Source organism: Stigmatopora argus, chromosome 6 (assembly GCF_051989625.1).
Source record: "Stigmatopora argus isolate UIUO_Sarg chromosome 6, RoL_Sarg_1.0, whole genome shotgun sequence".
Lineage (NCBI taxonomy): Eukaryota > Metazoa > Chordata > Actinopteri > Syngnathiformes > Syngnathidae > Stigmatopora > Stigmatopora argus.
Window position 1 is genome coordinate 15614515 of NC_135392.1, and position 27929 is coordinate 15642443.

The window sequence follows — 27929 nt, forward strand, 5'->3', positions numbered from 1 at the left end:
TATAATCTAATCTTCATTGAATTAGAAGACATAAGAAATTTAAAAACAATGGAATTTATTTTAGATTCGTTTTCATAGGAAATATTACACGGAATATAAGAAAATACTTCAATTAATTCAAGGAATATACTGGCGGAAAACTAAGTTGAGTGTAACACTAGGAGGAAGGAATACACCGTAACACTTGGGAGAAAAAAATTGGAAATGAGAAGAAACCATAATCGATTTATTTTCACTAATACTCATTACATTAATTGAGCGATCTCTGTGTGCATCACCGTCTTCGACATTTCCAGAATCGGCCAACGCATATTTGCAGAAGGTACCTTGCTAAATAATTGAGAGAGTGGGCACGTCTGACTAGCTTGGAACATTAGCACGTATGTCAATTCAACTAACGTTAGCTGTTCGAACATAACACACAGCAAACACATTTTCCCTCATCGTTATAACCTTGTTGGTGAAGCAAATGTTTTCGATTTTTATTCTACTGCTTAAATCAACTGGAATAGTTGGGGGCGGGATTGCAAATATGTCTGATGTTTTATAACGAGCTGGTACGTTGTTTGATGATTGCCACAGGGGACAATAGTAGTTGAATTATAAAAGCAGGTATGTGCATCCGAAATGTTCTTTACCAGCGGGTGCAAGATATAGGAAGCGCATAGATATTTATCCTAAAATGCCTGATAATTAAATACCCTTGAAGCGCTTAAAACACGAGTAAAGCTGTTGATCTATTCATTGGGTTCAGTGTTGTAAATGACAATATTTTAAAACGAAATGAAAAGTAACATTCCTGCGATCAATGAAAAACTTTAACTAAAACATTTTTTGGAGCTGATCTGCTTTGTCATTGGGTACCAGTAAATTAGGTAGATTATATTTAAAAGCAAATTAAGGGAGGAAATTAGGTACAGTTTAGGCATAATGAACAGGTTAGTACACTCTTCCTGTTACATTATTAAATCTAAAGCTATGCTGAATACATCCACATAAAACAATGCTGAGACCGATTATGATTTATAGGTTCATTCTATAGATTTCTTTTACTTTGTTTTATTAGGTCATCTACTTGCGTTGGATTGAATGTCTTTTATTGGCATTATACAACCATAATGTTTGTTTTCTTTAAGGACCCCTGATGAAGGTGTATAGGTAATACTTTGAGCGCCACGTAAGACACCATGTCTGAAGAGGCCATTTCCGAAAGTGATCTGGAGGCTAGCCTTAAGAGTGAAGATGACTTTCAGGAAAATGATGAAGAGGAAGACAATAGTGATATGGAGGAGGAGGAAGATGAGGAGGATGAAAACTCCGGAGATGATGACGACGATGATGATGATGATAGTACGGGTGAGTGTTTCTTGTCCTCATGGGAAGTATGATAAAAGCAATGTGTGTTTTCATCTTGCATGAATGCTCACTACACAAAATTAGATACTGTTTCAGTCACACTCAATACAGATGTGGTTGACTGTCTTTTCTCAAAGGAAAACCTTTCAGTGCACAAAGCTGGAATGAAAAAGAAAGTCCGGACTCCACCTCAGCTATCTCTGCTGACCATTCCTCGGAGCCACCGTCACGGCCTGAATCCCAGCCATCGTCCAGGGCGCCCTCCAGACCACCCTCGCGCTCTCAGCTTCCGAGCAGCCCTGGCAAACCCAGCAAGAGCAAGAAAACCTCCAACAAGTCAAAGAAACAAAAAGATTCAAAAATAACCAAATCCTCCAAGCCATCAAAACAATGCAAACCTGCCAAGCCTGTGCATATGAGGAAAAATATCAGGTATGTTTCTATATCCTGTTCAATACATACAATATATTTGACACATAATTGGATGAATAATTGGTCCAATAAAATATTGTCTGTGCCCTTCCCCGCTGAGAATTGGCAAGTGGCGTGTTAAATTGAAACATGCGCAGTTGCAAATAAAATCAGAATAATTCAACAAATCATGAATTTTGCTCAAAAATCAATAACTTCAGGCAGTTCATTTTTTAGGCAAATTAATCAAAGTTTTGCTGTTGCCTGACAGAAAAAGTTCAGCGATGCCCGGCTTACCTTGGCACGTATCCCTACCATATTTGTTGTGTGTTGTGTCTGTAGACTTACAGCTATTTGTGGAGTATCGGATAGTTACGAACGTAGTCCCAAGGTCAGATCCGATCCAGTAGTCATGTGTTTCCAGTACCATGGTGCTTTTCGGTTGCTGTAAATCAAACCACTGGGCAAACATGTCAGCTGAGTAGTAGCAGGCAGTGGTGGTCCGTGCATTTTCTCGTAGTGCCTTCAACGAATCAATCCGACCCTCACAAACTATTTTATGGCTATAAAACCTCGACTGCAGCTTCAGCTGCGACACATAAAAAAGAATCAATGCACAAAAATGGGGTAAAATCCACTTCCTAGCAGCATTTAATGATTAAATACAAATACTGGAGCTTTTCAGACATTACAACCGGGCCAGGGGGGTGATTTTCCCGGGAAAAGACAGCGATGAACGTCAGTGGCGTACCGGCAAACATTGCCTGAAAATGGGGTAGAATCCAGCCAAAAACAGAATTTATTGATTAAATACAAATACTGGAGCTTTTTAGACATCAGAACCAAGTCCCGAGTATAATTTCCCTGGGAAAACGACAGTGATGAACGTCCATATATAGACGTATACGTCCATATACGTCTATACGCGAAACGGCAAAAAATGCACTAAAATGGGGTAAAATCCACTTCCTAGCAGCATTTATTGATTAAATACAAATACTGGAGCTTTTCAGACATTACAACCGGGCCAGGGAGGTGATTTCCCCGGGAAAAGACAGCGATGGACGTCAATGGCAAAACGGCAAAAATTGCACTAAAATGGGGCAAAATCGACTTCCTAGCAGCATTTAGTGATTAAATACAAACACTGGAGTTTTTCAGATATCAGAACTGGACCCACAATTTAAATATTATTTTGGAATACAGCCATATTTTACTCACCAAAAATCATTTTTAACTGTACACAATAGCCATCCTCCTTTCTTACTTCCTTCTTTTCTATCGCCACCAAAGCTAATGCAGAAAGTCGAGCCTGTCCTGTCGTATTTCTGGCATAGTCCGTCTTGAAACTGGCTTTAAATCAACACCAATATATTTGCTTGTGCAGCTAGCTCCAGATACAGTTTGGTAGCTAATCATAGTTGGTGAAAAAGATGACGTATCCCTACGCCTGCGACAATACATTGTGGTGTTGCCAACTCGAAATCTGATTGGTTAAAGCAACAGTCTTATCGACGCTTGTTTAATGCAGCAGAGCCCGCAGAACTGATTGTGAAGGCTTTGAGGCAGAATTCTGACCCTGGCAACAAATAATGGCTGAAAGGTGATTGGTTAAATGCTTCAATATGAAAACACACATCTGGAAGCAGTGCAACCAGGGGGAAAAGCAATGAAAGGAAGCTAACAGACAATTTGGAATTATTTAATAAGTATTGATGGACAAAATATAATATATGATTCAGATATTTCTTAGGCCAGCTGAGAAGGCCTTGAAGGCCCTGAAGGCCCGCCACTGGTAGCAGGGTATCATGTAATATTTGTAAACATAGTATTTCCTGATGAGGTCCCAGCGGGGCTTATTTTAAGAATGAAAAAAAAGATTGTTTACCCGTTACATGATTTTTGCATTATTTTCACTGGTCTAAAAATATGGGCATCGGGCTGGCATTGAATCGGAATGTCAAAACATGAAAAAAAAATCGGACCGGAAATAATAAAATAAGCCTCGGGACAGCACTCATTTCAACCAGCCTCGAAAGACTGCTCGCAAACATACATTGTAACAAACAAAATGAGTATCTCAAATGCTTTCAACAATTTGGTGATACCCAAATGCTGAATGTTGTTGTTCTGAAGAGTTGTCATGAATCGCATCAGCAGAGTTAATGGAATGGACACACGGTAGGTTTTTGTGTGAATTGAACCCTTGAGACTGAATCACCCACCAGTGGTTCAGTTGAACCAAGTATACAGATTTTTTTTTTTTCTCCAAGATGGCGCCGTCACGCGGAAGCCAGTGGCAGTAGCTCTGTCCACTTATGTTTTTCGTATTTTACAGCCCTTCTATCTTTTTTTAATTACATTTTAATATTTCTTAATACATTCCTTTTTACTTTACTTTTTTACTTTATACTTTTTACAACTTTTTTTGTTCTATTAGCCTGGCTTCTTTCTGCTACTTCTTTTTTGGAACCATTCAGCCATGCCTACGCTGTCATACACATGGGACTAGCTGCTACAATACGCAGCAGAAGAAGCAACACCTCAATTACCGCTGGAAATTTGGAGCTGGACAAAAGTGCCAGGAGAAGAAGCAACACTTCTGACCAACCATTCCATCATGGGATAAAATGCAAGAGCTGTCGGCGCTTACCAGGCCGGAAGCGGAGTCGAGGAGTTCTGCCCTGCTGCTGTTTTCTTCAGCTCCAGACTACTGAGGAACTGTGCGGATAAGATTGAAGAGTGACTCTGCATATTCTCTACCTTGGTCCCAGTCTGCAGAAGTTCCCCATCTTGTGGATGACTTCCTTTGTGTGGTTCCAGTTTTTGTCCAACTTTACAACGTCTTTTTGAGTCTATCCGTTTTAGCAACCAAGATGGCGCCGTTCAAGTGGCAGCCGGCGGCGGTAGCTCCGTCCACTCTTGCTCATGTTGTGTTTTTGCTGCTCTAATGTCATAATGATTTGATTTGGTGATTCCCAATGATGCCATTTACTTTGATTTGCTTTGTACTTTGTGCTTTTCCTACTGCCACAATGACGTTTCCCGAATACGGGATGAATAAAGTTATCCAATCCAATCCAATGTATCACTTCACTAATGCAATCAGTAAAATTGATTTTAATATAAGACATGTTTAACAGCTAACTGTACCTTTACATAGATCATATTTAAGTGTTTGGTCCCTTATTTAAGACAAAATATCAGTTTACATATAATACATCACTGTTTGTCTCCAACAGAAAGTTGCTCAAGGAGGACCAGTTGGAGGCTGGAACCAAAGCTGCTCAACAGGAAGAGATGGAAAGGCGGAAGCGTCTGGAGCAACAGAGAAAAGACTATCCCACGCCAGCTCCAACTTTACTGGAGTCCCAACTAGGTTGATGGTTAATTTGTATTGGTTAAAAACACTTGAAATAGTGAGATGACGCGTTTTCATTTTCAACATTCCAATATGGGACCCAACTTCCATTTTAGGTGGAATGTCTCACTTGGTTCCCGCCCTCCACGGCAAGCAGGATGTGATCTGTCTGGACAGTAGCGGTGATGAAGATGGGGACATGGAGCCTAAACACCCCCAGCTAGCTATCAGAGATGGTATTTGATGTCATAGGTGTATTGTTTTCTAAAACAACCCTTTTATAAACAAAGAGTCCACCTCTGCTGTACAATTTTAACTAGGTTCTAGAGGAATTATAAACAAGTCATTTTACTTGAATATAACTATGCAATTCACTGCACAGATTCCCCTGAACACTAGATTGTAATCCGGTATATGCGGCGACCTCTTATGCTCTGTTTATTGATGGCGCAGATATAATTGAACTCAGCTCTGGGGATGAGGATGCCCTGCAGATAAGCAGTGAGTCGGGGGGTGAGGAAGATGATGGTGGTCCCCCCGGCACAGAGGAGAGCAGTGGAGCGCATATCAACGATGCTCTGAACTTGCCTGATGCCCAGGGGCGGGTAATGGTGAATATCAACCACCCTGCAGAGGAGAAGGATATTTATCTCGCTCCCCAGCTGGCCAGGGCTGTCAAACCTCACCAGGTAATTCTATAGTCTCCTTTACGTGCTAGTTCACCAAAAAAGGCTTTTTTTTCCTGACACCTGTGTGATTGTGAAATTTACAACTCCATTTCGCCTAGATTGGTGGTATCAGGTTTCTTTATGATAACCTGATTGAGTCTCTGGAGCGATACAAAGGCAGCAGTGGGTTTGGTTGCATCCTAGCTCACAGCATGGGGCTTGGCAAGACACTCCAGGTTATTTCCTTTATTGACATTCTCCTGCGGAATACTGAAGCTCACACTGTCTTGGCCATTGTTCCAGTGAGTAAATAGAACACATATTGTCTGTGAACATTTTAATTTGTAGGTGTCTGCACTCTTATTTGTTGGTTGTCTCACTTCTGTTTACGCATAATGAAAAATCATGTCTCCACACTTTCTCAATCACATATTTTTTTGGGGGGGAAAAATCTACATTGCTCTACTTTTTTTTTTGCTGAACCCTTTGTTGACTTCATTCTAGGTGAACACACTTCAGAACTGGTTGGCAGAGTTTAACTTGTGGCTCCCACCACAAGAAGCACTCTCCCCTGATACTGACCCTGCTTTGCTTGCCGGACGTGCATTCAAAGTTCAAATTCTAAACGATGAGCAAAAGTATGTAGCACATTGTAGCATAATTAAATGATATTGTATTCAATATTTTTAACCCATGAACTACCTGCATCACAGAACCACAATAGCCCGGGCCAAGGTAGTGGAGGAATGGAGCCGTGATGGCGGTGTGTTACTAATGGGTTATGAGATGTACCGCCTTCTCTCTATGAAAAAGAGTTTTGTCACTGGCAAGAAGAGAAAATCAAAGAAGCCTGCAGGACCTGTCATCATTGATCTCGATGAGGAAGATAGACAACAAGAACTTATGAAAGGTGAGCAGAGCTCTTTGCCATATTCAGTTATAACAATATTACCATATACTATATGCATAATGTGTGAGTACAAGTGCCTTTACACTTTTTTATTTTTATTTAGGCATTGAAAAGTCCATTCTACGACCTGGTCCAGACGTGGTGATTTGCGACGAAGGCCATCGCATTAAAAATTACCATGCCAGCACGTCACAGGCTCTGAAGAATATCCGTTCGAGGCGCAGAGTGGTTCTCACGGGTTACCCATTACAAAACAATCTCATTGAATACTGGTGCATGGTGGACTTTGTTAGGCCAGACTTCTTAGGCACACGCCAGGAGTTCAGCAATATGTTTGAGCGCCCCATTTTGAACGGGCAATGTATGGACAGCACGCCTCAAGACGTTCGGTTGATGCGATACCGCAGTCATGTGCTGCACAGCCTTTTGGAGGGCTTTGTCCAGAGGTGAGGCAGACTGCTGAATAATACATAAAGAGCTACTGCTCACATATTCATTGCTATGATAACAATCTGCTTTCTAGACGTGGCCACGATGTTCTGCAACATCAGCTTCCAATCAAGCTGGAGCATGTGATTTTGGTGCGGTTATCTCCTATACAGAAAGCACTTTACACCGAGTTTATGAATCGCTTCAGAGAGGCAGGAAATAATGGCTGGCTTGGTTTAAACCCTTTAAAGGCGTTTTGTGTATGCTGCAAAGTAAGACTTCAAAGTTGTTCTCTAATGTGATATGAATATCATGCACATCTGATTAATGAAACTGTTTTTTTTTCTTCATGCCAGATCTGGAATCACCCAGACGTACTTTATGAAGCCTTGCAGAAGGAGAATCAGGCAAACGAGCAGGACTTGGACCTTGACGACATTGCCAGCGGCCCTAAAGGCAAAGCGTCAGACTCCAGCAACAGCAAGGCCAACAATAACGTTCCACCGTTGCTCAATCCCTCTCAGGATCGAAGCAATCAAGTGATGTCTTATGAATGGGTGCGATTAGCCCTTCCTAAATGTGTGCTGAGGCAGTTTAACAAGGACCTGTGGTTCTTTACAGGCTCTCATTTATCTTATTTCTTTAATAGGCAAAGGAAATCATGTCAGACTACCAAACAGGGCTTCTGGAAAACTCTGGCAAAATGGTCCTGCTCTTTCATTTGATTGATGAGAGCATCAGAAGAGGTGACAAAATGTTGGTCTTCAGGTAAGTCACTTTACAGTTTGTTCCATCAAAGGCAAATCTACCAGTAAGCAGTTTATAGAAGAAATTCATTGACTTGTTTTTAATTAGCTGCACTTTTGTACGGTAAGGTGTGAAAATAATAATGTAAGCCTATTTCACATCTTTGAGCTGTCATTTAAGAGAGCACAAGTTGTAAAAAAAAAAAAAAAGATGCAGTACAGCTCTGATATGCGTGTTTGTGGTCTCTAGTTTTTAATAGTCCTACATTCTTTTCATCAAATGTTGGCCGCAGCTCACTGTCTTCTCTCTATCTCTTCCTGCATTTTCAGTCAAAGCTTGACAACCCTGACTCTCATTGAGGACTTCCTATCAAAGATAACCATTCCATTACAAGGCGTTGCTGCTGAGTCTCAGAATTCCAACTGGGTTCGCAATCTCAATTATTATCGTAAGTTTTATCCGCTTCAATTGCATTGCATGTGAACATTCATAAATGTTTAAATACAAACCTAGCATAATTTTAGATTGAATAAAACTACTCACTTTTCTAGTTTTTTACTCCCCAAATTGAAGCCCTTGTAACATTATGGACAATTTCAACATGGATTTGATGTTATTCTTTAATGTACTACTAAGGGGAATGCATATTCCGTGCTCTAAGATGACTTGATGTACAATAAAAAAATTGATGGATTGATGTTAGAATCTGAGGAAAATAATTTTACGGTTTAGGACTGGATGGAAGTACATCTGCCTCAGAAAGGGAACGCCTGATCAATCAGTTTAATGATCCAGAGAACACCAAAACGTTGCTCTTTCTACTTTCTACCAGGTGCGTATCAGTTTTCTCACATCAATCCCTAACCCTACTTCCTTGATTCTACCCACTGATATCAGTATGTCTTTTCCCGTTTTTTCTTCCTCCTGCCAGAGCGGGTTGCTTGGGGGTGAATCTAATTGGAGCTAACCGTGTTGTTGTGTTTGATGCATCCTGGAACCCATGTCATGACGCCCAGGCGGTGTGCAGGGTGTACCGCTATGGTCAGAAGAAACCCTGCTATATTTACCGTCTGGTATGTGACTTTACCCTGGAAAAGAAGATCTATGATAGACAAGTCTCCAAACAGGGCATGTCTGGTAAGACATTGAAATTGTTTTCATTGTAAGCCAAATAACAGCTTGAAACACAGACATTACTATGCAGTGATATAATTGCAGACCGCGTAGTGGATGACCTGAACCCGGCACTGAATTTTACTCGAAAGGAAGTGGAATCACTCTTGCATTTTGTTGAGGAGGAACCTGAAGATTACAAGATAAATTTGAGGTCATTTGAAGAGCATGAGCCTGTCATCTTTAAAGCCTGTCAGCTTTTCCCACGTCTCATCACTAAAGTACAATAAGCTTTTTTTAAATACTGAACTGATTCACATCATGGTTGTTTTGTTGCACCTAAATGATATTTTTCTTCCCATTTGCGTATACAGCAACCTTTTGAACATGAATCTTTATTAGTGGACCGTAAGGAATCCAAACTTACAAAGGCGGAGAAGAGAGCAGCCAAAAAGGGCTACGAGGATGAGAAACGGGCCTCCGTGCCATACTCTCGACCCTCTTATGCCCCTTATTATCCAGCCAGCAACCACGCACTCGCTAATATACCTGCATTCAGTCAACGTGGCTGGTGAGTGGCATATTGCTTTTTTATTGTTTAAAGTGGAGCTTATATTATTTTTTTATACATTTTTGGATAACTTTTTAGCTCTGGAAACAGACATTCTCATTTATCTACTATATCGCTAAGAGGTTTTAATAAATAACCTGTTCACTCTGCAATGGCGCCTATAGTGATGATCACCTCAATTTTCCTATTTGCAGGCGCCCAATGGCTCGGCCTGATGACAAGCCAGTAGCAAGTGTTAGGCCCATCCAGTCAACACCAATTCCCATGATGCCTCGGCAAGTTGTTATGGGCATGGCGGGATCAAGTTCTCCTAGCAGTTTACCTGTTAATTTCCTGCAGAAGGCTGGAGTTTACATCCAGAGGATTGTCACCACAACTGGTATAGCAATGTTCGATTTAATCATTTCTGACATTCAGATCATTTGATTGGTTAATATTATTGCCACAGGTACGGAATATTTTTCAATTGTTTATTCTACGAATTTACATCAATAAGTGTAATCAAATTTTAAAAAGAGATGCAGTCATACCTCTACTTACGAAATTAATTGGTTCCAGAACTTTTTTTCTAACTTATATTTTTCGTACGTATACCAGTACTTTCTATGTAAATTCTGTCATTTGTTCCATGGTCCTAAAAAAACTAACACATAAACCCTTAGAATAAGAAAATTATAAACGTATTTATGAATGTATTACAATGAATAACAAGCATGCATAAACATGTTCTATTTGTGCAGTAGTGCAGTACAGTAAGGAGCAAGCTAATGGGAGGACATGAACGTGTGTATTGAACACACATCTAAACAACTTTAAATTATGAATTCAAAACAACTTCGCATTAAATAGAACATCAATGGACTAGCAATCTCTCAGGAGTCCTCCTGCTTCAATAGCATAGCGATGCTGGTACATCCTGAATTTCCTTGCAATATCACTCAACCGCACGCCACTTTCTTATCTTCTGTTTTTCGATTAATAACAGGGCCCGCTTATTCATTTCATCCATACCAATAATTTTACATAAAGAAGTCTGTGACAACAAACGGCGGTCAGAAGAGAGTTGTTGTTGTGGAAGGCTCCAAGTGGAAGTAAACCAGGCCACAATGTTACCGGGACAATTTCAAAAGAAAATAACGGATACCGGAAATGCATTTACGTTTTGGGGGATTTTATAACTTGGATCTTGTTTTCATATGTTGGGACATTCATTTGCACATCACAGGGTTTCGTAACCTGAAAATGTTGTACCTAGAGCAGTGGTTCTTAACCCTCAGGGGTTCGGTGGAGCCTCTGCCACGGAGGCCAAGACACATCGACTCTATTCACGATAACGTGCCCCGCTTGACCATCACTGGCTGCAAATGATCACGTGACATTGCTTGGCCAATCAGTGCTGCAAGGAATTTATATATCTTGAATTTGAATTTTATTTTACACTAAAGTAGCATATGAAACTGGTGGGGTTCGGTAGCTCCAACAATGTTAAGAACCACTAACCTAGAGGCATTCCTTAGTAGAGGTACGACTGTTTATTTTCTATTGACTTATTCGTGCCAAACCAATTGAACTGGGAGGGGTTGACAGTAAATCACCACTGCCAGCCTTCCTAGGTTAAGTAAAATAACCCCCTATTTTGGACATTGCCTCTCTATAACATTATTTCCCAATGGCTTGCAACCATTAAGCCAAGTTACTCGTTCAGATTGGTGTTTGAGTCTGCAGTAGGACCAGTCTATGTGGATGTCAGGTCGGACACAAGTAAGCACACCAAGACAGATGAGTGAGATTTTGATGCTTCTGCAGAAGGGGAGCACAGAGAGAAAACAGACAGAGAGTTACTCTGCGTAAGACTCCGGTCAATCTTCGACTGTTTCCGCTCTCCAATCTCCGACTCCCCTTTCCGCATCAACAGGTTTTATTAGAACAAGATTGCGTGACATACAAAGTCTCTATGACAAAGATGCAGGGCTGTGACACGGATGAAGGCTGTGATACGGATGAAGGCTATGACACGTATTGAAGGCTATGACACGTATTGAAGGCTATGACACGTATTGAAGGCTGTGAGACGTATTGAAGGCTATGACACGTATTGAAACCTTATTTTTGTTTACTCAAGATTATTTCACTGGATTTTTGTTTTGTTTCTGCAGACATTTTCATCCCCGGAGCCAACAGCACAACAGATGTCCAAGCTCGAATAAGCGCCGGCGAGAGTATTCATGTAATTAGGGGCTCTAAAGGTAAATTGAATTGAGTGCCTTTTATTGTCGTTATACAAGTATGATAAGATTTAAAGCTTTTGGGTGCAGCCATCCTCTTCATTCTTTAAAAATGTTTACTACGTTTACCTGCAGAGGGCATTTTCTTGTCTACAGGTACATACATTAGGACAAATGATGGAAGAATTTTTGCCATTAGATCTGGAAAAGTCAGTAAACCAACTGCCGGGGGCGCTGCTGTTTCAAGAGGTACAATATGGTTTATTGTTGTATTAAAACAACAGTTTCCATTTTACATATTTCAGAGTAGGGGGAGAGGATTGGAGTTATCCATGTGTCAATGGCTGAATAATACTGCTTCATATTAGACCAGGGGTCGGAAACCTTTTTGACCTAGAGAGCCATAAAAAATATATATATACATTTTCAAATGTAATTCCTTGATAGCCATACCCAGAATTTAAAAGTAAAAATAAGTGTGCATTTTTTTGTCATTTAAACACTTAAACTACAAAAAGTTTCTAAATTCTTTTAATAAGATTGTTACGCTGTTGCTAATCAATGAGTATATGCAACACGTGCAAGGGAGTCCAATGACAGCTATTCCTTTACCACTCGGGGGGAAAAACATAAGACAAAATTCATCTTTTGAACTGAATAAGTTAATAATCTGTGTCCCTCTCTTCCGCAGATAGCCATCGCTCCGTCATCCACGCACTCACCAACGGCTGCGCCTCTCCCGGTGAGCAACTGCAGCAGACTCCAGACTTGGAGCAGCGACCCTCCTCTCCTCTGGGCTCTGAGATTCTCCGCGAGCTCAGCCACTACGCAGCATCCACGGGCGACAGCACCATCGGCGCAGGGAACGAGCACGCCTCCCCGATGAATACATCGGGAGAAGGGGGCCGTCTGATTCCAGAGCTCCCCGCGCCACTGGACGACAACCTCCTCACTTTGAGTTTTGAGACGCCAAGCATGAAACGCAAGCATCCTGACGGTCAAGGCCCCACACCCAGACGAACTCCGGCGACATCACATTTCCCCGGATTGCCCATGAACTCCAGTGGGCTCAGTTTTCCACCAGTGGGTCTGAACTCTTCCTCACTGTTGGGAGGCCTGGGGCACATGACTCACCCTCTTCTGTTAGGTGCAAGTGGTGGATCTTCATACCTTCAGACACCAGGACAATCACTGGCTGACATTGAGGCCATGTTCCCTTCAGCTTCAGGGAACATGCAACATCCTCCCCCCTCGTCATCAGCTTTATCCACCGTCCTCTCCTCATCACCCAACAGCATTCCCATGTCATCGGCAACCTCGGCCCCGACTACTTCCTCGCGGTCAGCGGGTTCTTTTCCGCCATTTTTGATGAACCCCAACGTGGCTGGTCTGCTTTCATCAGGCTTCCCTCTCAATTACAGTCAATCCTTGCTCCCTGAGCCCCGGATGTTCCCTCCCCCTCTTCTCTCCGGTTCTGCTGGTTACCCCGCACCAAACTCTGTTTCAAATTCGTCTGGCTTCCTCTCTCACTTCAACAATCCCAATTCCAGCCTACTGGGAGCTGCTCTGACCCAACCAGATAGATATCAGAGTGCAGAGAACAGAGGTGATAGTTCAGATGACGATGTCATAGAGGTGACAGGACACTGAAAAATCACGCTTGGACACATCACTATCATGTTTTTTCTACAATATGCATTTATTGTTTCCACCAAATGGCTTAATGTAGTTCATCCTGGATATTCATTTATAGCCATTAAAAAGTTCCTTAGTTTTTATAACACTCCTTTTCCCAACAGCTACAAGGAGACACTTTTACTCAACACACATTAGAATTAATGCTGTTGCTAAGTCTGACTAGCAAATCATTATGCTGAATAAAACGGCCAAATTTCTTGCATTCCCACTCAATTAATTACTATTTTACAGACTAGCCATATTTTTAAAAATCCAATATCTGGAATATTCCATTTGAAGAAACACATAGCACCCACCCTCTGTTTAAAATGGTGTTCATGTAGATATCTGTACACAGTAGTTATTGTCATTATTTCAAGTAAATAATGTGCATTGTTTTGGGGGGTGTTTAATGACAGCACCTATGGAGATAAACATTGCTTTGTTTTATACATTTGGGGAGGGGTCACTTTTTCCCTTAATGCTCAAAAGAATGTAACTTAAATTGCCCTCAGTAGCACACGGTGTGTTCTGTCATATTTAGCCTTAAGTGACACTGAGAGGTCTTGAATTATCTTGTTACATCTTGGTATGTGCTTTTTTGTAACCATTGTGATAACAAAACAAATGTGAACTTGTTGTTTCTCAAACCAAATAAGTGTCAACAGTCACTCATACGACATTTCTGAGAGCAAACTTTTCTCATCACGGTTTGAGTGTTTGTTCAACATCAGCGTCACTACCAGAACATTCACAATCACAGCTCCAGTGACAGTGTTAAAGCCCAGCAAGATGGCGCTGTGGGCTTCTTCAGCCAACCAGTTGCAATGAGTTCTTGTTTAAGTAGTCGCAGTCATTGGAGTATAGGTCACTGCTGCTCTAGCCTTGTGTCTTTTATATTGTGATGACGACACACTGGTTGTTTAGATGTAGGAATCTGTTTGCATCAAGTTGACACAGTGGTTATATTAGCCTATAGACAAAAAATGGGGAGCATGAGACTGCTCAGCATAAAATGTTTAGATATCTTCTCCAGTTGTCAGGTGGATACTTTTGTTTCTCCCCTTCAATATGTTTTTTTTGTCTTAGAATCAAGTATAGGGCATCTGAAAGGTGATCATAAAATCTTCAGCAGATCCCATGGTGTTATTTGAATTTGTCTATCATGGCTTTTTGTGTTTGTTTTGTGTAGTAAAAATAATGGTTCATAGGACATTATTTTTTTTACTTTTTTCTTTCTATAATTTCCTTATGTACTTCGTTCAATAATAGTGTCCACATTTTTGTGTCCGTAATGTATCTGAAATGTATTTATTTGTTTTTTTTTTACCTTTGTGTTGACTTTGATGGGTGATTCATACCACCAAGACAACAGAACATGACAGTTTTTTTAAATAAAATTCTTTTATTGTGTGAATGTGCAATGTATTTATTAAGCAACACACTGCGGCATGGTCTTTAATAATATGCTGTTGTTCGGATAAAATCAATCCCAAAGGCAGACAGAATTACCTCTATTGGTCAACACAGTATATTACGGTCTTATATGGGAAAATGTTTCAGTATCGCACATCTTTGGTCTGCACAATAAAGTACAACATAAAATCTCATTTAAGGTTCACGTGGAATATTACTCAAAAGAAAATAAATGAATTTGGTGTAATTTTACAAAGGAATGTCAGGAAGTGCTGTAGTTGTGTACAATATGAAAAACGTTATCTATTTTATACAAATACATAAAACAAATCAATCCCTGTAGAATGATCAATAGCATAATGCCTGCTTCATCAGGGCCTGAGATGACAAAAGTAGTAGTTTGTATTTAAGTAAAAGTACAGATGTTTGAAATAAAACAGTTGCAATTATAGAAAAGCATTTTCTTTAGAGAAACACAAGTAAAGGTAGAGCTTCTGAAACATTAGAATGAAAGTAAAAATAGGCTTATCCATTATGTCGATGTACATTGAATTATCAATTAAAAACACAACTACTTGAGACAGCAGCAGGAAGCATAACAATTGTTTGAAAAAATTAAATGCACCAAAAATACCTAACTGTTTATATATTTCCAGTTTAGGATTTTTGAATATTTGAATAGCCAATGTAGGCTGAGACTACAATTTTCAAATAAACCATGACTGGCGAATTTCTTGCTTCTGTAAAGTCCCCCAAACCTCATTCACATAATCAAGATTACCACTGTGTTTTCTCTTTATCAAAAGATGTTGTAATCTGAGGTGTAAAAAAAAAAAGACAAGCCTATCTTGACTAACGAATGGAAAATATAGACGTGTTAAATGTGGGGAGTAAATGTAAAAAAGCAAATCATTATACTTAGTGAAATTTGTTTTTTGTTAATAAGGAATATATTAATCATATAAATAGTCAGGATTATTAGTATGCCAAAGTAAAAGCTTAAATGTTTGTTTTACAGCAATTAAAAGTTGACTTATGGTTGTGTTTTGGATCAAGGTTTTGATCCCATCCCATTACAACACATTTGACTGACAGTTGATATGACGATCTGTTGCAAGATGCAATGAGAGACATCTTGCATAGGGTCAGTTTTTGTCCTTTCAGTCCATTAAATATCCTCCCAAAAGGCATCATTCAAATCTGTTTTGCAAAAAGATTGGTTTTGGCCTTGGAACTTTGCCATCGGTGCAATTTTTAGCCAGAATATTCCTAATTGTTGATTCATAAACACTGACTGAATGTATATGTTGTTCCAGAACAAGTCTGCTGGTAATCAGCCTTAGTGTGGTTAGTTAAAGTCCAATCATTTAATTTATGATTTCACAAATGTAAATCCTTTTTCACATATGGCCAGGTTATGTTGAATATTTTTTCCCCATTTTTTTAAAGTATCTTATTATATAAAAGGGCCAAATACTTTTTCACAGCCATCTTATCAGAATTAGGACTGAAAGCGTTTCCTTGCCACATAACCACTAGTAACTTGATTCATGATGATGAGGGCACTGAAAGTGGGACACAGTGCCGCCAGGTACCAAGTGATGTCACCAACCGACGCAGTGAACCACACAGAAGTAAAGCCGAGGAGCAAAGTGACGCTCCCGAAAAGGTAGGTGACCAGTCCTGATGCCGCGTGATACCGCTTGAGCTTAGCCAGCGACCAGCCTTTGGCCAAAGAGTGGTAAATGAGTGGCATGGCGACCAGTGACTGCACCACCGTCACGCACACCGTAATCAGGCCCAGAACACCATGCCAGGAGGTGAAGTGGGACTTGCCGTGCAGGTGTTTGTTGTAAAAGATGGACACCAGGCCAAGCGTGGCACACGTCACACAGGTGCACTGCAAAACCCAGTGAGCACGGCCTTTCATCTTGTGGGAAAACCTCTTAATGGGAGAACCGTGGGGCGAGAATAGAAGGATGGCTTCTGTCATGAAGAATGAGAACTGGTGGAAAGGAAAACAATACTTAACTTTCACATTGAAGGAAGTTCATACTGTATTGCAGGTAGCAAATTGTGTTGAATGTTGTCATATTACTGTATTGGCCTGAGTATAAGACGATCCTGATTATAAGACGACCCCCTCTTTTTGAAGACTCAAGTTTGGAAAAAAAAACTTTTTGAACACCAAATTAAATTTTTACACAGAAATAATTACAGCACATCTGAAACAAATAATTCTAATAATATTATTAAGAGAAAAAGCATGTTCTTTTGCCTCACTCAAAAACTGTCTATCTCATCTTAATATCTGAAAATTTAAATATGTAAATTAAAATGCAATCACTTTTGAAAATGAATTGCTGGTTTTTGAAATGTAAATTAACCAATCTACTCTTATAAAACAATAGAATTGCAATACTGCAATAACGATCAGTGTTCAGCATTTGCTTTAAACATATCTAGCGCCATCTACCGTTGTGAATGGGTATATGGCTAGACCCCGAATTTAAGCTGACCGACACTTTTTCAGTCTTATTTCAATGCAAAAAAACACTGTCTTATATTCGGGCCAATACGATAATAGGGCCGCCTCCAATATAATTAATACAAATAAAAACATTTTTTTGTGAAAGATAAGTGGCATTCCATTTGCTAAACAGATTGTTCTCCATACCATCTGATCTCCATATTGAAGCCTTAAGGGGGTTTCCCTTTTTGATTTCAGTCCAATTGGAACATGCAAACTCCACATAGGTGGACCAACCTGGGATCAAACCCTCGACCTCAGAATTGTGAGGCCCACGCGGTAAAACCACTTGGTCCGCTTAACCATGTTTTTTTGTTTTTGTTTTTTCTTTTACCCCAAAATGTAAGGAATTGTGAAAAATAATAATGACTTTTATGATGAAACTTTCCAACTTACTGCTAATGTCATGAAGAAGGGATGCCAGGAAAACCAACCTGTAAGAACACCACCTTGTCAATTATAGGACATCTAATACGTATATTAAGTGTACAGTGTATGGATTATCCATGGCTCACTCACTTGTACCAGGTCGAGCCAGAACAGCGACGAAGACCGTAAGGCTTATGCACAGAAAGTGTGTCAGCACTGCGGTAAATATTCGGGTAAGAGCGAACACCCGAGGTTCCACTACCTCTTTGCTTTGGCCCATTCTGAAGAATTATCAACTCACACGCGCCACGGTGTCAACCGTAATGCTGAAATCAGACTTCACTAATATGGGATCAAATTTAAATAAAAAAGAAATCACTCTCCTGAATGGAGGTCATTCAATGACATCTTGCGTGACCTAACAACATCATTATTATAGCGTTATAATGACGGGGAATGCATATATTTGATGTTACGTGTAGGCGAGCGCTTCCCCATCTTGATGAAAGAAACTACAATAAGTTCCGGCTACCTCCGGTTCAGGTTTTCAAAATAAAGTGTATTGACCTACTATACTGAATGTATTACGTCCTGAAACATCCACACGCACACCCTTTTTGTCCACCATGTTTTGAGCGCCTTGACGGTGAAACGGTGTACAAGTAAAAACCCATTTTACCAACATTAAAGATAAATGGGAATTGACATTATGTGAATAAACTCATAAATAATCAAATAAACTGTAAATAAACTGGGCGGCCCGGTGAAGCGAGTGGATAGCGCGTCGGCCTCACAGTTCTGGGGACCTGGGTTCAAATCCAGGTCACGTCCAGCTGTGTGGAGTTTGCATATTCTCCCCAGGGCTGTGTGGGTTTCCTCTGGGTACTCCAGTTTCCTCCCACATTCCAAAAACATGCATGGTAGGCTGATTGGACACTCTAAATTGCCCTTAGGTGTGGGTGAGAGTGTGCATGGTTGCCCATCTCCTTGTGCTCTGGGATCGGCTGAACACCGATTCAGGGTGTTCCCCACCTCTGGCCTGGAGACAGCTGGTTGGCTCCAGCACCCCCGCGACCCTAATGAGGATAAGGCGGTTCAGAAAATGAGATGAGATGAGATAAACTGAATATAAACCTAATCAATGTGATACCACAAATACAAATTCCAATATAATTAATACAAATAAAAACATTTTTTTTTCTGAAAGATAAGTGGCATTCCATTTGCTAAACAGATTGTTCTCCATACCATCTGATCTCCATATTGAAGCCTAAGGGGTTTTCCCTTTTTGATTTCAGTCCAAGTGGGGCAAAATGAAATATTCAATGGACTTTATTTAATTCCCTCACGAATTTGAATGTACCGTAATGTAATGGAAAGTAATGTAATGAAAAGTAATGTAACTTAATGTAATATAATATAATGTAATGTGATGTATTGTAATGTAATTTATTGTAATGCAATGTAATGCAATGTAATGCAATGTAATGCAATGTAATGCAATGTAATGTATTGTCATGTATTGTAATGTAATGTAATGAAAAGTAAGATAATTTAATGTAAAATAATATAATGTAATTTAATGTAAAATAATATAATGTAATTTAATGTAAATTAATATAATGTAATTTAATGTAAAATAATATAATGTAATTTATTGTAAAATAATATAATGTAATGTAATGTAAATTAATATAATGTAATTTAATGTAAAATAATATAACGTAATTTAATGTAAAATAATATAATGTAATTTAATATAAAATAATATAATGTAATGTAATCTAATCTAATGTAATTTACTGTAATGCAATGTAATGTAATGTAATGAATTGAATTGAATTGGATGCTTTTACTGTCATTATACAAGTATAATGAGATTCAAAGCCTCACCACGAAGTGCACAATAACAACAACAAACAAATGGACCAATGAATAATACATAAATAAGTAATAAATAATTTCATAAATAGTCAACATAATAAGTAGTCAACAACATCAACAACATAAATACATAGGGAAGTGCACAAATAACAACCACACACAAACAAACATCATCTGGAACAGATGAATGATAAATAAATAAGAAGAATAAATAATCAATAAATCATTATTAGTGTCATTAACTGTTTAATGCATAATAATCATAAATAAAACGCGGATTTTTTTGACGACGATTCCTCTATATCGGATGCTGGACATGTGGGATTAGGAAGTAATCCCACATAGCCGCTTTGTGCATGCGCAAAATGAAGTGAGTAAACGGCGTCGGAGGGGAACCATCTGTAGAAAACTCATCCAAAAAAACTGCCTTTCCAGCCCTTGCGGACGTCTCCTCTCCACTTCAAGACCCCCAAACATGAAATGATCAACTCGTCAAGGTAAACATCATAAAATGTCGTTCTTGCGCGTGTTTCACTGTTTTTCTCATTCTCACTGTTTTAATCCGGATTTTATTTTTACCATTGGGATTTTCTACCATGGACGTGAAATGATTGTTACATTGGTTTTAAACTTTTTTTTCGAGACACATCAGGTTGTTAATCGCTTAATTTGTGCAGACATAAGAACATTTTTAGGACCACAATGTCCTCTTGTTAGTGGGTTTAAATGCATCGTGCAGTGACCCATTTGGCACTATAATAGAGCCCGGGTTGTTCATATGCAGCTCACAATGCAGTTCCACTGGTAAACAAGTATACGTATATGCCAATAAAAGTTTCACATGTATCCTAAAGTTACATTAAATTAAATCTGGGAAAGTAGATTGTGATTACATTTTGCACACCTAATAATGAATATATACTCTTTCAATTTGTGGAATGCTAGTATGTTTTTGCATGATGAGCACTTTTCAGTATGGGTTCATATTTTATTAAATATAATTAGTGGTATTGCTTAAAATTATGTCATTTAATTTGTCAAGATTACTGAAATAGGGATTTTTTTCCCGATTTGATTTTCCAAAATATACATTTTGGTAAATTTGTTTTAAGAAAAATATAATTCCTATTTTTATTGGATTTCCTCTGCCAGTCTTTATTTGAAGGTTATTTAAAGATTCTTGTGACACTTAATAAGAATTATTATTCTCAGAATAAGAATTATAAATAGAATAACAATAAACTCCTTCTGAATCACAATAGCAGAAAATATAATTTTTGGGGGGTGTTCACAGGTTTAGATTTTTTTTATTTGATTATTTATAATTTTGATAACTGTTATGATTTAGCATGACATATTTAGCTTCTGCTGGTGCTAGTTTGCCTAGATAAAGAGGTGAGATGATGAGAACATTGTTAATGTTAAAAAGTTAAATTACCTATATTAAAAAATATCAAGCTTTTTACTTTGTATGTGATCTATGATACTAATATCTTATATTTTAAATGATTCTTTAATCACACAACATAAGAACTTCATGAAATAAAACAAGCTCTTCATTATTGCCTTGTACAGAATGGCTGGAATGATTTAAAAAAACAAATTATATATTTATCCAAACAATGTTTCCTGCAAGTCAAGTTTTTATATAGCAAAAATTAAATACGGTGTGAACAATGGGAACCTGCATTTATATGCCTGTTTTTTTGTGTTTTGTCCCGAATGTTCTGTGCATTTGATTTTACAATAAATCACATGAAAATCAAATGAAAGATTGTCACGATTGGATTTTAAAGGATTATCCTCATCATTTTGTCCCTCTTTTTGATGTTTTCGCATGTGTATCGTGATGTCAGATAAACAGAAGTTAATCTGTTGTTTTTTGTGAACAAGGTGCCTCAACAGCACTGCACTTTCACTGCGGTAACAGTAAATGCTTCAGAAAGGAATATTTTGTGGTGGTGCATGCATTTAGAAGTGTACATTTTAGCATCAATGTGTATGATTTCAAGAAGTTGCTTTGCTTGATCTCCTCAGGGTTGGTGACCTGGGCTGCAGAATTCAAGTAAACATGAAAGTGACAAACTGAGCTGCTCTTAGTGTCCTCGAATTCTGATGTGGGATCAGTGGAGTATACCATACCAGACAAGCTTCCGGACATTTACATTTTACTTGACATGATTGGGTCACATCCAGGATGCCTAAATGTGAGCTGATTGAGTTGAAGGACCTCAGTGTGAATGATCCCATTGAACTGGCAGCACCTGTTCCACATACCGCTCCAAATCAGGCTGCTCACTTCCACATTGTCCGTCTCGTTGGGGACACCGTCAACATCGAGGTCCCGTACAGAAAAGCTGGTGGGGGTCACGACTTTCAGCCTTACGGTCACACTCATCTCACCTGGTGCGACCTGTGTGGAGAATTCATCTGGAGTATTTATAAGCAAGCCGCACGGTGCACCTGTAAGTAACCTGCATACGTTATAAGCATCCTTGATTTCCTCATTGAGGAAAAACAAATTATTTTGTCCCTAAATTATATGTATGAGGTTTCATAACTACATAATTTAAGTATAATACTGGTTATTAAACTGTCTTATTTCATCTTATTTGGTATTCAACTGCACCCGACTAAACTTGACCTTGTTTCACAGCATAATTAGTTTAGCAATCCATAAAACTGAAGATAAATAACGAAATGCACATATGAAGGGTGTATGAAAAGTTTTAAGCATCAGAAAAATGTAAGAGCATAAGGCATGTTTGATCATTCATTTTCAAAGGGATGAAGAGAATAAATCTTTTGTTTGGAACTCAAGAAACCCCCCTATGACATCATTACTGGCAAAAGGCCTCACCAGGCCGCCGCACTTGAATTTTCTGGTCAACGCGTGACCTCCGCATACGAAGGGGAAATCTGCTAATGTATTCAACATTCATTCATTTTCCATACCGCTTATACTCACAAGGGTCGATTTTGTTGATTTTCTCAACATGTTATCATGAATTTCTGAGGCAGTCATGCGTCTCAAATGCAGATGCTCTATGACAACGGTGTCAGACTCGGGTTGGTTCGCGGGCCGCTTTAACGTCAACTTGATTTCACGTGGGCCGGACCATATTAGATATAATATTTATATATATATTTTATAAATTGATTAAAAGAACTGGATTAAAAGCCCTGAATATTCAGTTTTTATAGATCTAAAACAATGTTTATTTTAGCTTTTTTAAATATATTTTTAGATTTTACAAAATGATTTTTGAATTAAAAACACAGAAAAAATTGATTAAAAAAATACAATTATTGATTTAAAAGGGGGAAAATCAGGAAATTTAATATACATCTATACTCTTCATTTTAATTTGATCCTAAAACAGAAGTCGGCACTCATGATTTACTTTCCCGGGCCACACAAAATGATGCGGCGGGCCAGATTTGGCCCCCGGGCCGCCACTTTGACACATGTGCTCTATGAGCACGAAAATCTGTTTTCACTTAATCCTTGACCCTTGCTTATAAATAAATATGCAAAAAGTATATTATAAAGGCGTTCTAATCTTAAAATGTGTGAGAAATACTCACATAACGCCCAATTTAAAAATATAATTGGTTGAAGCATTCATCAAAGCTTGTTATACACAATATCTAAATCATTTCATACATCCCTTCTATGTTTACCAAACTTTAAACCGTTTTTAATTTTTAATATTTCTGAGGTGGAATTCTGTCAACAACAAAAAAGAAAAAAAGGAAACATTTAGGATGATGTCCACTGGAGGCGATGACCTACAAAACGCAGAAGTAATGAATTTGCATTAAATGAGGCGTAATTGCAAGGCAGTTTGTCAGCCTATGATGAGTCATCGTGTTCCTGCAAATAGGAGCCATGATGGTGATCTTATTTGGAGCATGTAAAAACGTCACTTTTACACTTTTACATTACATTATTGGGATATACTGTAATAGTGGAACAGAAATTTCATTATCAACATAACGCAGGATGTTCTTGTTGTTGTTTCCATCCGTTAAACCTGCAGGATAATCTGTCTTGGATGTTTTCACCCTTGAAATATCCGCCCCCTTAATCTGTCAGAGATCATAAATGTGTTTGCCGTGTTACCCTGGAAACCATTGGGTACTAATGTTTTTACTGACATTCAGCGTGAGGCAAAATGTAAAAATATGGAAGTGAAACAAGACAATCTGTCCGCAGATTGCAGTTACACTTGTCACCCCAGATGTCGACCGCTCATCCAGCTGGACTGTGGGGCAGAAAGAAGTTTGCCCACAGGGGTGGATTTCTCTGATGATTCCATTGAGAAGGACACAAATGTGGTGAGGATCAAAGTATCAATCAATAATTTTATTGCAATTTGTTTAAGTCAGATGAATCACAAGTCTGTTCTTTGCATGCCAAAGCACAACTAACTGGTTCGTTTCACTCATGTGACGGGGTCCTATTAAATGCCATCTCTTTTTTTATTGCATTTTTAGTGAATGCTATTTAGAAAAGTACTGAAGCAATAATTTTGACATTTTTACAATTAAACAGATGTTTCATTGTTGAACTATATTAAATTTAGGAGTAACATCTGATGGACATAGTTAAGTAAAATTTGGTGAGCAGGGTCAGTTTTAAAAATGACGTGATTTACTCACTGACTCTTAATGACTCCAACCACAGTGTGCAGAGTCGTGTGCGGTCGATTGGTCGCCGTCTTTTGGTCGCCGTCTTTTGGTCCCCGTCTTTTGGTCGCCGTCTTTTGGTCGCGGTCTTTTGGTCGCCCGGACCGCGACAACGGACGACCAAAAGACCGGCGACAAAACAAGATAAAACAACACGGTTTACGCATCAATAAAAGCCAACAATGGCCCTGAGCAGTTTCACTGAGCCGACGTGTAAGTGTATAAGAGTTTGTATGTACATGAGTTGTCCCCTTAGGAAGGTACGTCAGTCAGGGTCTTAATAAGTTCTCCAACAAAAAACAATAAAAGTCCGGAAAATTTGGAGCTTTTCTTTAGCCTAATAATTAATAGGGCATTAAGTATGACTAAATAGTAATTCACAGTTTGTATTTAGGGAATTTGAGCAACGATTTAAATGGTAATTATCAATAACCTTCCGGGCGACCAAAAGACCGGCGACCAAAAGATCGGCGACCAAAAGACCGGCGACCAATCGACCGTGTACCGTGCAGAGTAGTTGGTGGCATCTATGGGATGTTTCTGATGAACCTGAGAGATAACTGGGGGAAACAGGGAACCATTCAGTGAGTCTGAAATGGAGATGTAATCTAGTGGAATAGAAAATAGTTGTTTTGAACAAAAATCTTTTTTATTTTTTATTTGTTTTAAACCACATTTATTTACCTGTTTGGTTCTGCTGAAGTTCAAAAGTCCAGCGACATGTTCTGTTTTTCTAAAATTACTTTTTTAAATTTTATTTTTATTTTTTATTTTTTAGGACGAGCAAAGTGACTGGCACAAACAGGAGTTAAGCCATGTTGAAATTCTTCAGAAGGTGAAGGAATACAATGCTGAGATTAACAGCAACCTCTGCATGGTGGTGGTGAGATAAATTACCTCTTTGTTTTTATGTTGTTGTTTTTTTTTAATTGTAATTATTTTTTTCGCATCTCAGCACAATATGATGGTTTATCATCATTTAAGATAAACCCACATTAGGTTCACCGGTCAAATTTTGCTCTGGAAAGAAAGAAAAAAATTGTCATCTGGCGGCGTAATACCATGACTCCAAAATTCCAACTGATATTTCTATCCATCTGTTTTCCTTTTAGAATAAAGACAGCACCTACACAGGGTTCATCAAAGTCCATTTCCAGCTCCTGCGTCCGATTACCCTGCCTCCTTCCCAGAGCCCAACACAGGATGAACCTATGTATGACCAGCGGATGACACGAAGGACTTCTTTCTACCTCCCAAAAGATGTTGCAAAGCACCTGCACATAAGCTCCCGAACACCGGTACGAGAAGTCATTGAGGCTTTGCTTAATAAGTTCACAGTGGTGGACAACCCAGCCAAATTTGCCCTCTTTGAGCGCACTGAAGGTAAACACTACGCGTTTGTCATCAAGACAAAGAGTACTCTTCGCTAATCTGACAACTGTTGTATGTTATGGTTTGTTCTGGTAGTGTCCATGCGAAAACTGCGAGACGACGAGTGTCCCCTGCAGTTGCGTTTGTGTGCTGGACCAAGTGAAAAAGTCTTAAGTCTCGTTCTCAAAGAGAATGAGACCGGAGATGTGAATGTAAGTTCATAAAATAAACCGGACAGTAGTTTACGGTACAGTTCACACCAGGGGTGCTCAATATGGCGATCTCGAGCTACCAGTTGATCGCTAAGGTACTATTGGTAGATCACATGGCAGTAAGATATGATCCAAGGATTGGATTTGTAGTAAAATTGTATATGGGACTTGAGCTGGGAAACAGCGTCCTCTCGAGTCCAAGCATGATTACTACCTGCCCAGACTATGTTGGGTCCTGCTGGCATCAGGTACATCAGGGGTCGGGAAGCTTTTTGAAAGAGAGAGCCATAAACAATTCCTATTTTCAAATATTATTCCTTGAGAGCCATAATCACAATTTATAAGTCAAAACACATGAAAATGTGCAATTTTTTGTTGTTGTCATTTTACAACTTTTAGAGTACAAAAAGTCTCTTAATTATTTTGACAACATTGTTAAGCTGTTGCTAATCAATTAATGTCAATGAGTTCAATGAGTATCAATGAGAGAATGAATGCAGAAGACTAATGAAAAAAAAAAATCAATGCCACAGTGCCGACGTGACATTCCTATTGGTGCGTTCGGGACTCTTTTCTCTCACCACCGGTTTCCATATTTTAGCTCAGAGCCATATGCACCCATCAAAAGAGCCACATGTGGCTCCCGAGCCATAGGTTCCCTACCCCTGAGGTACATTATCAGCATACATATCTGCTGAGTTTTGTCAGGGGCCCAGAAAAAAAGGATAGATCGCACAAAGTTGGAAAAGTAGATCTTTGAGCAAAAAAGTTTGAGTATCCCTGGTTTAGAATAGATTAGATTAGATAACTTTATTCATCCCGTATTCGGCAAATTCCATTGTCACAGTAGCAAGAGGGTGACAATGCAGATACAGGAAAATGCATTTTAGACATAAATAGATAGGTAATAAATTTATTTATATTATAATAAATAAATAATAAATGTACACATATGCCTCAGTTTAGTACAGGTTTGTTAAATGGAAGGAGTTAGATAATTTGCTCAAGGAACAGTCACTGTTTTTTTTTCTGTTTTAATGTACAGTTAAATTACTTGTTGAATTACTAAATTACATGCTTGAATATTTTGCATTCATTTTTGATGTACTTCTTTCAAGATACCTACTTAGGAAATTCCTAAAACATGAACATTGTAACTCAAATTGAGATTTATTATCTTTATAGAGGTACGGTATTTATGATGCAATTGTAAATTGTAATCTTTTTTGGGGATCTCCCCCACAGTGGGATGCCTTCAGCTTTCCTGAGTTGTCCAATTTCCTGCAAATTCTACAGCGAGAGGAAGAAGAGCACGTCCGCCAGATAGTGAGGCGATACACTCGCACCAGGGACACGATTAAGCACGCCATGGTGAAGATAACTACACCTGCTTGACTTTCGAGAAGAACACATTTAGAAATAAAGGGAAGTTTATCAGACTTGAAAATGGCTTAATAAAGGTTACTAAGCTAGCAGGAGCACTGAATATTAAACAATGTGAAGTATCATTTCTTTCTTACACATGCCAATGTGTATATAGTTAAAATATTCCAGTATTTCTTTTGTTACAGTTATTTATAGTGAGTTCAAAATATACTGTCTGAATATTTAATGGATGTGTGTTTGGAATCTAAAATGCTGCTCAAGGTTTGCCACTACGGAGAACATGTGGAAATGTGTTATTATACAATAGTAGAATTACTGTACCTAATAAAAAAATGATGAAAACTCTGCTGTTTTTTTGTTTTGTTTTTGTTGATAGCGAGTTGTTTCGTAGTGGTGGTTCATGCATAAGATGTCTTATAAGTCAAAACAACACGTAGCAATTAACAAAAGAAATGGCTGAATGTTAAGAAGACCAACCATATGTATACATGTGCATCAATGTGTATGTATATTTATATATGTATATGTGTATTTATGTATATGTGTATATATATACACATATATTATATATATATATACATATATTGTATATATACACATA

At 38.7% G+C, this 27929-nt stretch overlaps 3 protein-coding genes across 3 annotated transcripts; 2 read left to right on the top strand and 1 right to left on the bottom strand.

Moving 5' to 3' along the window:
* Positions 1-28: 28 nt before the first annotated feature.
* Positions 29-14885, top strand: rad54l2 (RAD54 like 2). The gene is made up of 22 exons (XM_077602322.1): positions 29-322; positions 1137-1356; positions 1494-1788; positions 5010-5146; positions 5245-5364; positions 5582-5817; positions 5916-6098; positions 6301-6434; positions 6510-6706; positions 6810-7152; positions 7230-7407; positions 7492-7692; positions 7785-7903; positions 8212-8330; positions 8615-8714; positions 8814-9019; positions 9101-9276; positions 9370-9566; positions 9761-9945; positions 11723-11812; positions 11948-12040; positions 12483-14885. The coding sequence occupies exons 2-22, from the start codon at positions 1188-1190 to the stop codon at positions 13439-13441; spliced, it is 4437 nt and encodes a 1478-aa protein (XP_077458448.1). The 5' UTR covers positions 29-322; positions 1137-1187; the 3' UTR covers positions 13442-14885.
* On the bottom strand, positions 14854-18298 carry cyb561d2 (cytochrome b561 family, member D2). Its single transcript, XM_077602326.1, has 3 exons — positions 17934-18298; positions 17811-17848; positions 14854-16889 (listed from the first exon to the last, which is right to left on the bottom strand). Exons 1-3 carry the CDS (start codon positions 18061-18063, stop codon positions 16386-16388), a joined length of 672 nt encoding a protein of 223 aa, XP_077458452.1. The 5' UTR covers positions 18064-18298; the 3' UTR covers positions 14854-16385.
* Positions 18299-20021: 1723 nt separating this feature from the next.
* rassf1 (Ras association domain family member 1) lies at positions 20022-27643 on the top strand. Its single transcript, XM_077603067.1, has 7 exons — positions 20022-20164; positions 21705-22132; positions 23887-24008; positions 25138-25242; positions 25472-25742; positions 25827-25942; positions 27188-27643. The coding sequence occupies exons 2-7, from the start codon at positions 21865-21867 to the stop codon at positions 27335-27337; spliced, it is 1032 nt and encodes a 343-aa protein (XP_077459193.1). The 5' UTR covers positions 20022-20164; positions 21705-21864; the 3' UTR covers positions 27338-27643.
* Positions 27644-27929: the final 286 nt, after the last annotated feature.

What these genes read in the sequence shown, in the direction of transcription:
- rad54l2 (XM_077602322.1), top strand. Translation starts at nt 1,188, where the DNA reads ATGTCTGAAGAGGCCATTTCCGAAAGTGATCTGGAGGCTAGCCTTAAG. An exon ending in CGTTTTGTGTATGCTGCAAA is followed by an intron (nt 7,408 to 7,491) that starts GTAAGACTTCAA and finishes TCTTCATGCCAG; the next exon opens with ATCTGGAATCACCCAGACGT. An exon ending in CTCCAAACAGGGCATGTCTG is followed by an intron (nt 9,020 to 9,100) that starts GTAAGACATTGA and finishes ATATAATTGCAG; the next exon opens with ACCGCGTAGTGGATGACCTG.
- cyb561d2 (XM_077602326.1), bottom strand. Translation starts at nt 18,063, where the DNA reads ATGGGCCAAAGCAAAGAGGTAGTGGAACCTCGGGTGTTCGCTCTTACC. An exon ending in TCTGGCTCGACCTGGTACAA is followed by an intron (nt 17,849 to 17,933) that starts GTGAGTGAGCCA and finishes GTGTTCTTACAG; the next exon opens with GTTGGTTTTCCTGGCATCCC. An exon ending in CCTTCTTCATGACATTAGCA is followed by an intron (nt 16,890 to 17,810) that starts GTAAGTTGGAAA and finishes CCTTTCCACCAG; the next exon opens with TTCTCATTCTTCATGACAGA.
- rassf1 (XM_077603067.1), top strand. Translation starts at nt 21,865, where the DNA reads ATGCCTAAATGTGAGCTGATTGAGTTGAAGGACCTCAGTGTGAATGAT. An exon ending in TTGAGAAGGACACAAATGTG is followed by an intron (nt 24,009 to 25,137) that starts GTGAGGATCAAA and finishes TTTATTTTTTAG; the next exon opens with GACGAGCAAAGTGACTGGCA. An exon ending in GCAACCTCTGCATGGTGGTG is followed by an intron (nt 25,243 to 25,471) that starts GTGAGATAAATT and finishes TTTTCCTTTTAG; the next exon opens with AATAAAGACAGCACCTACAC.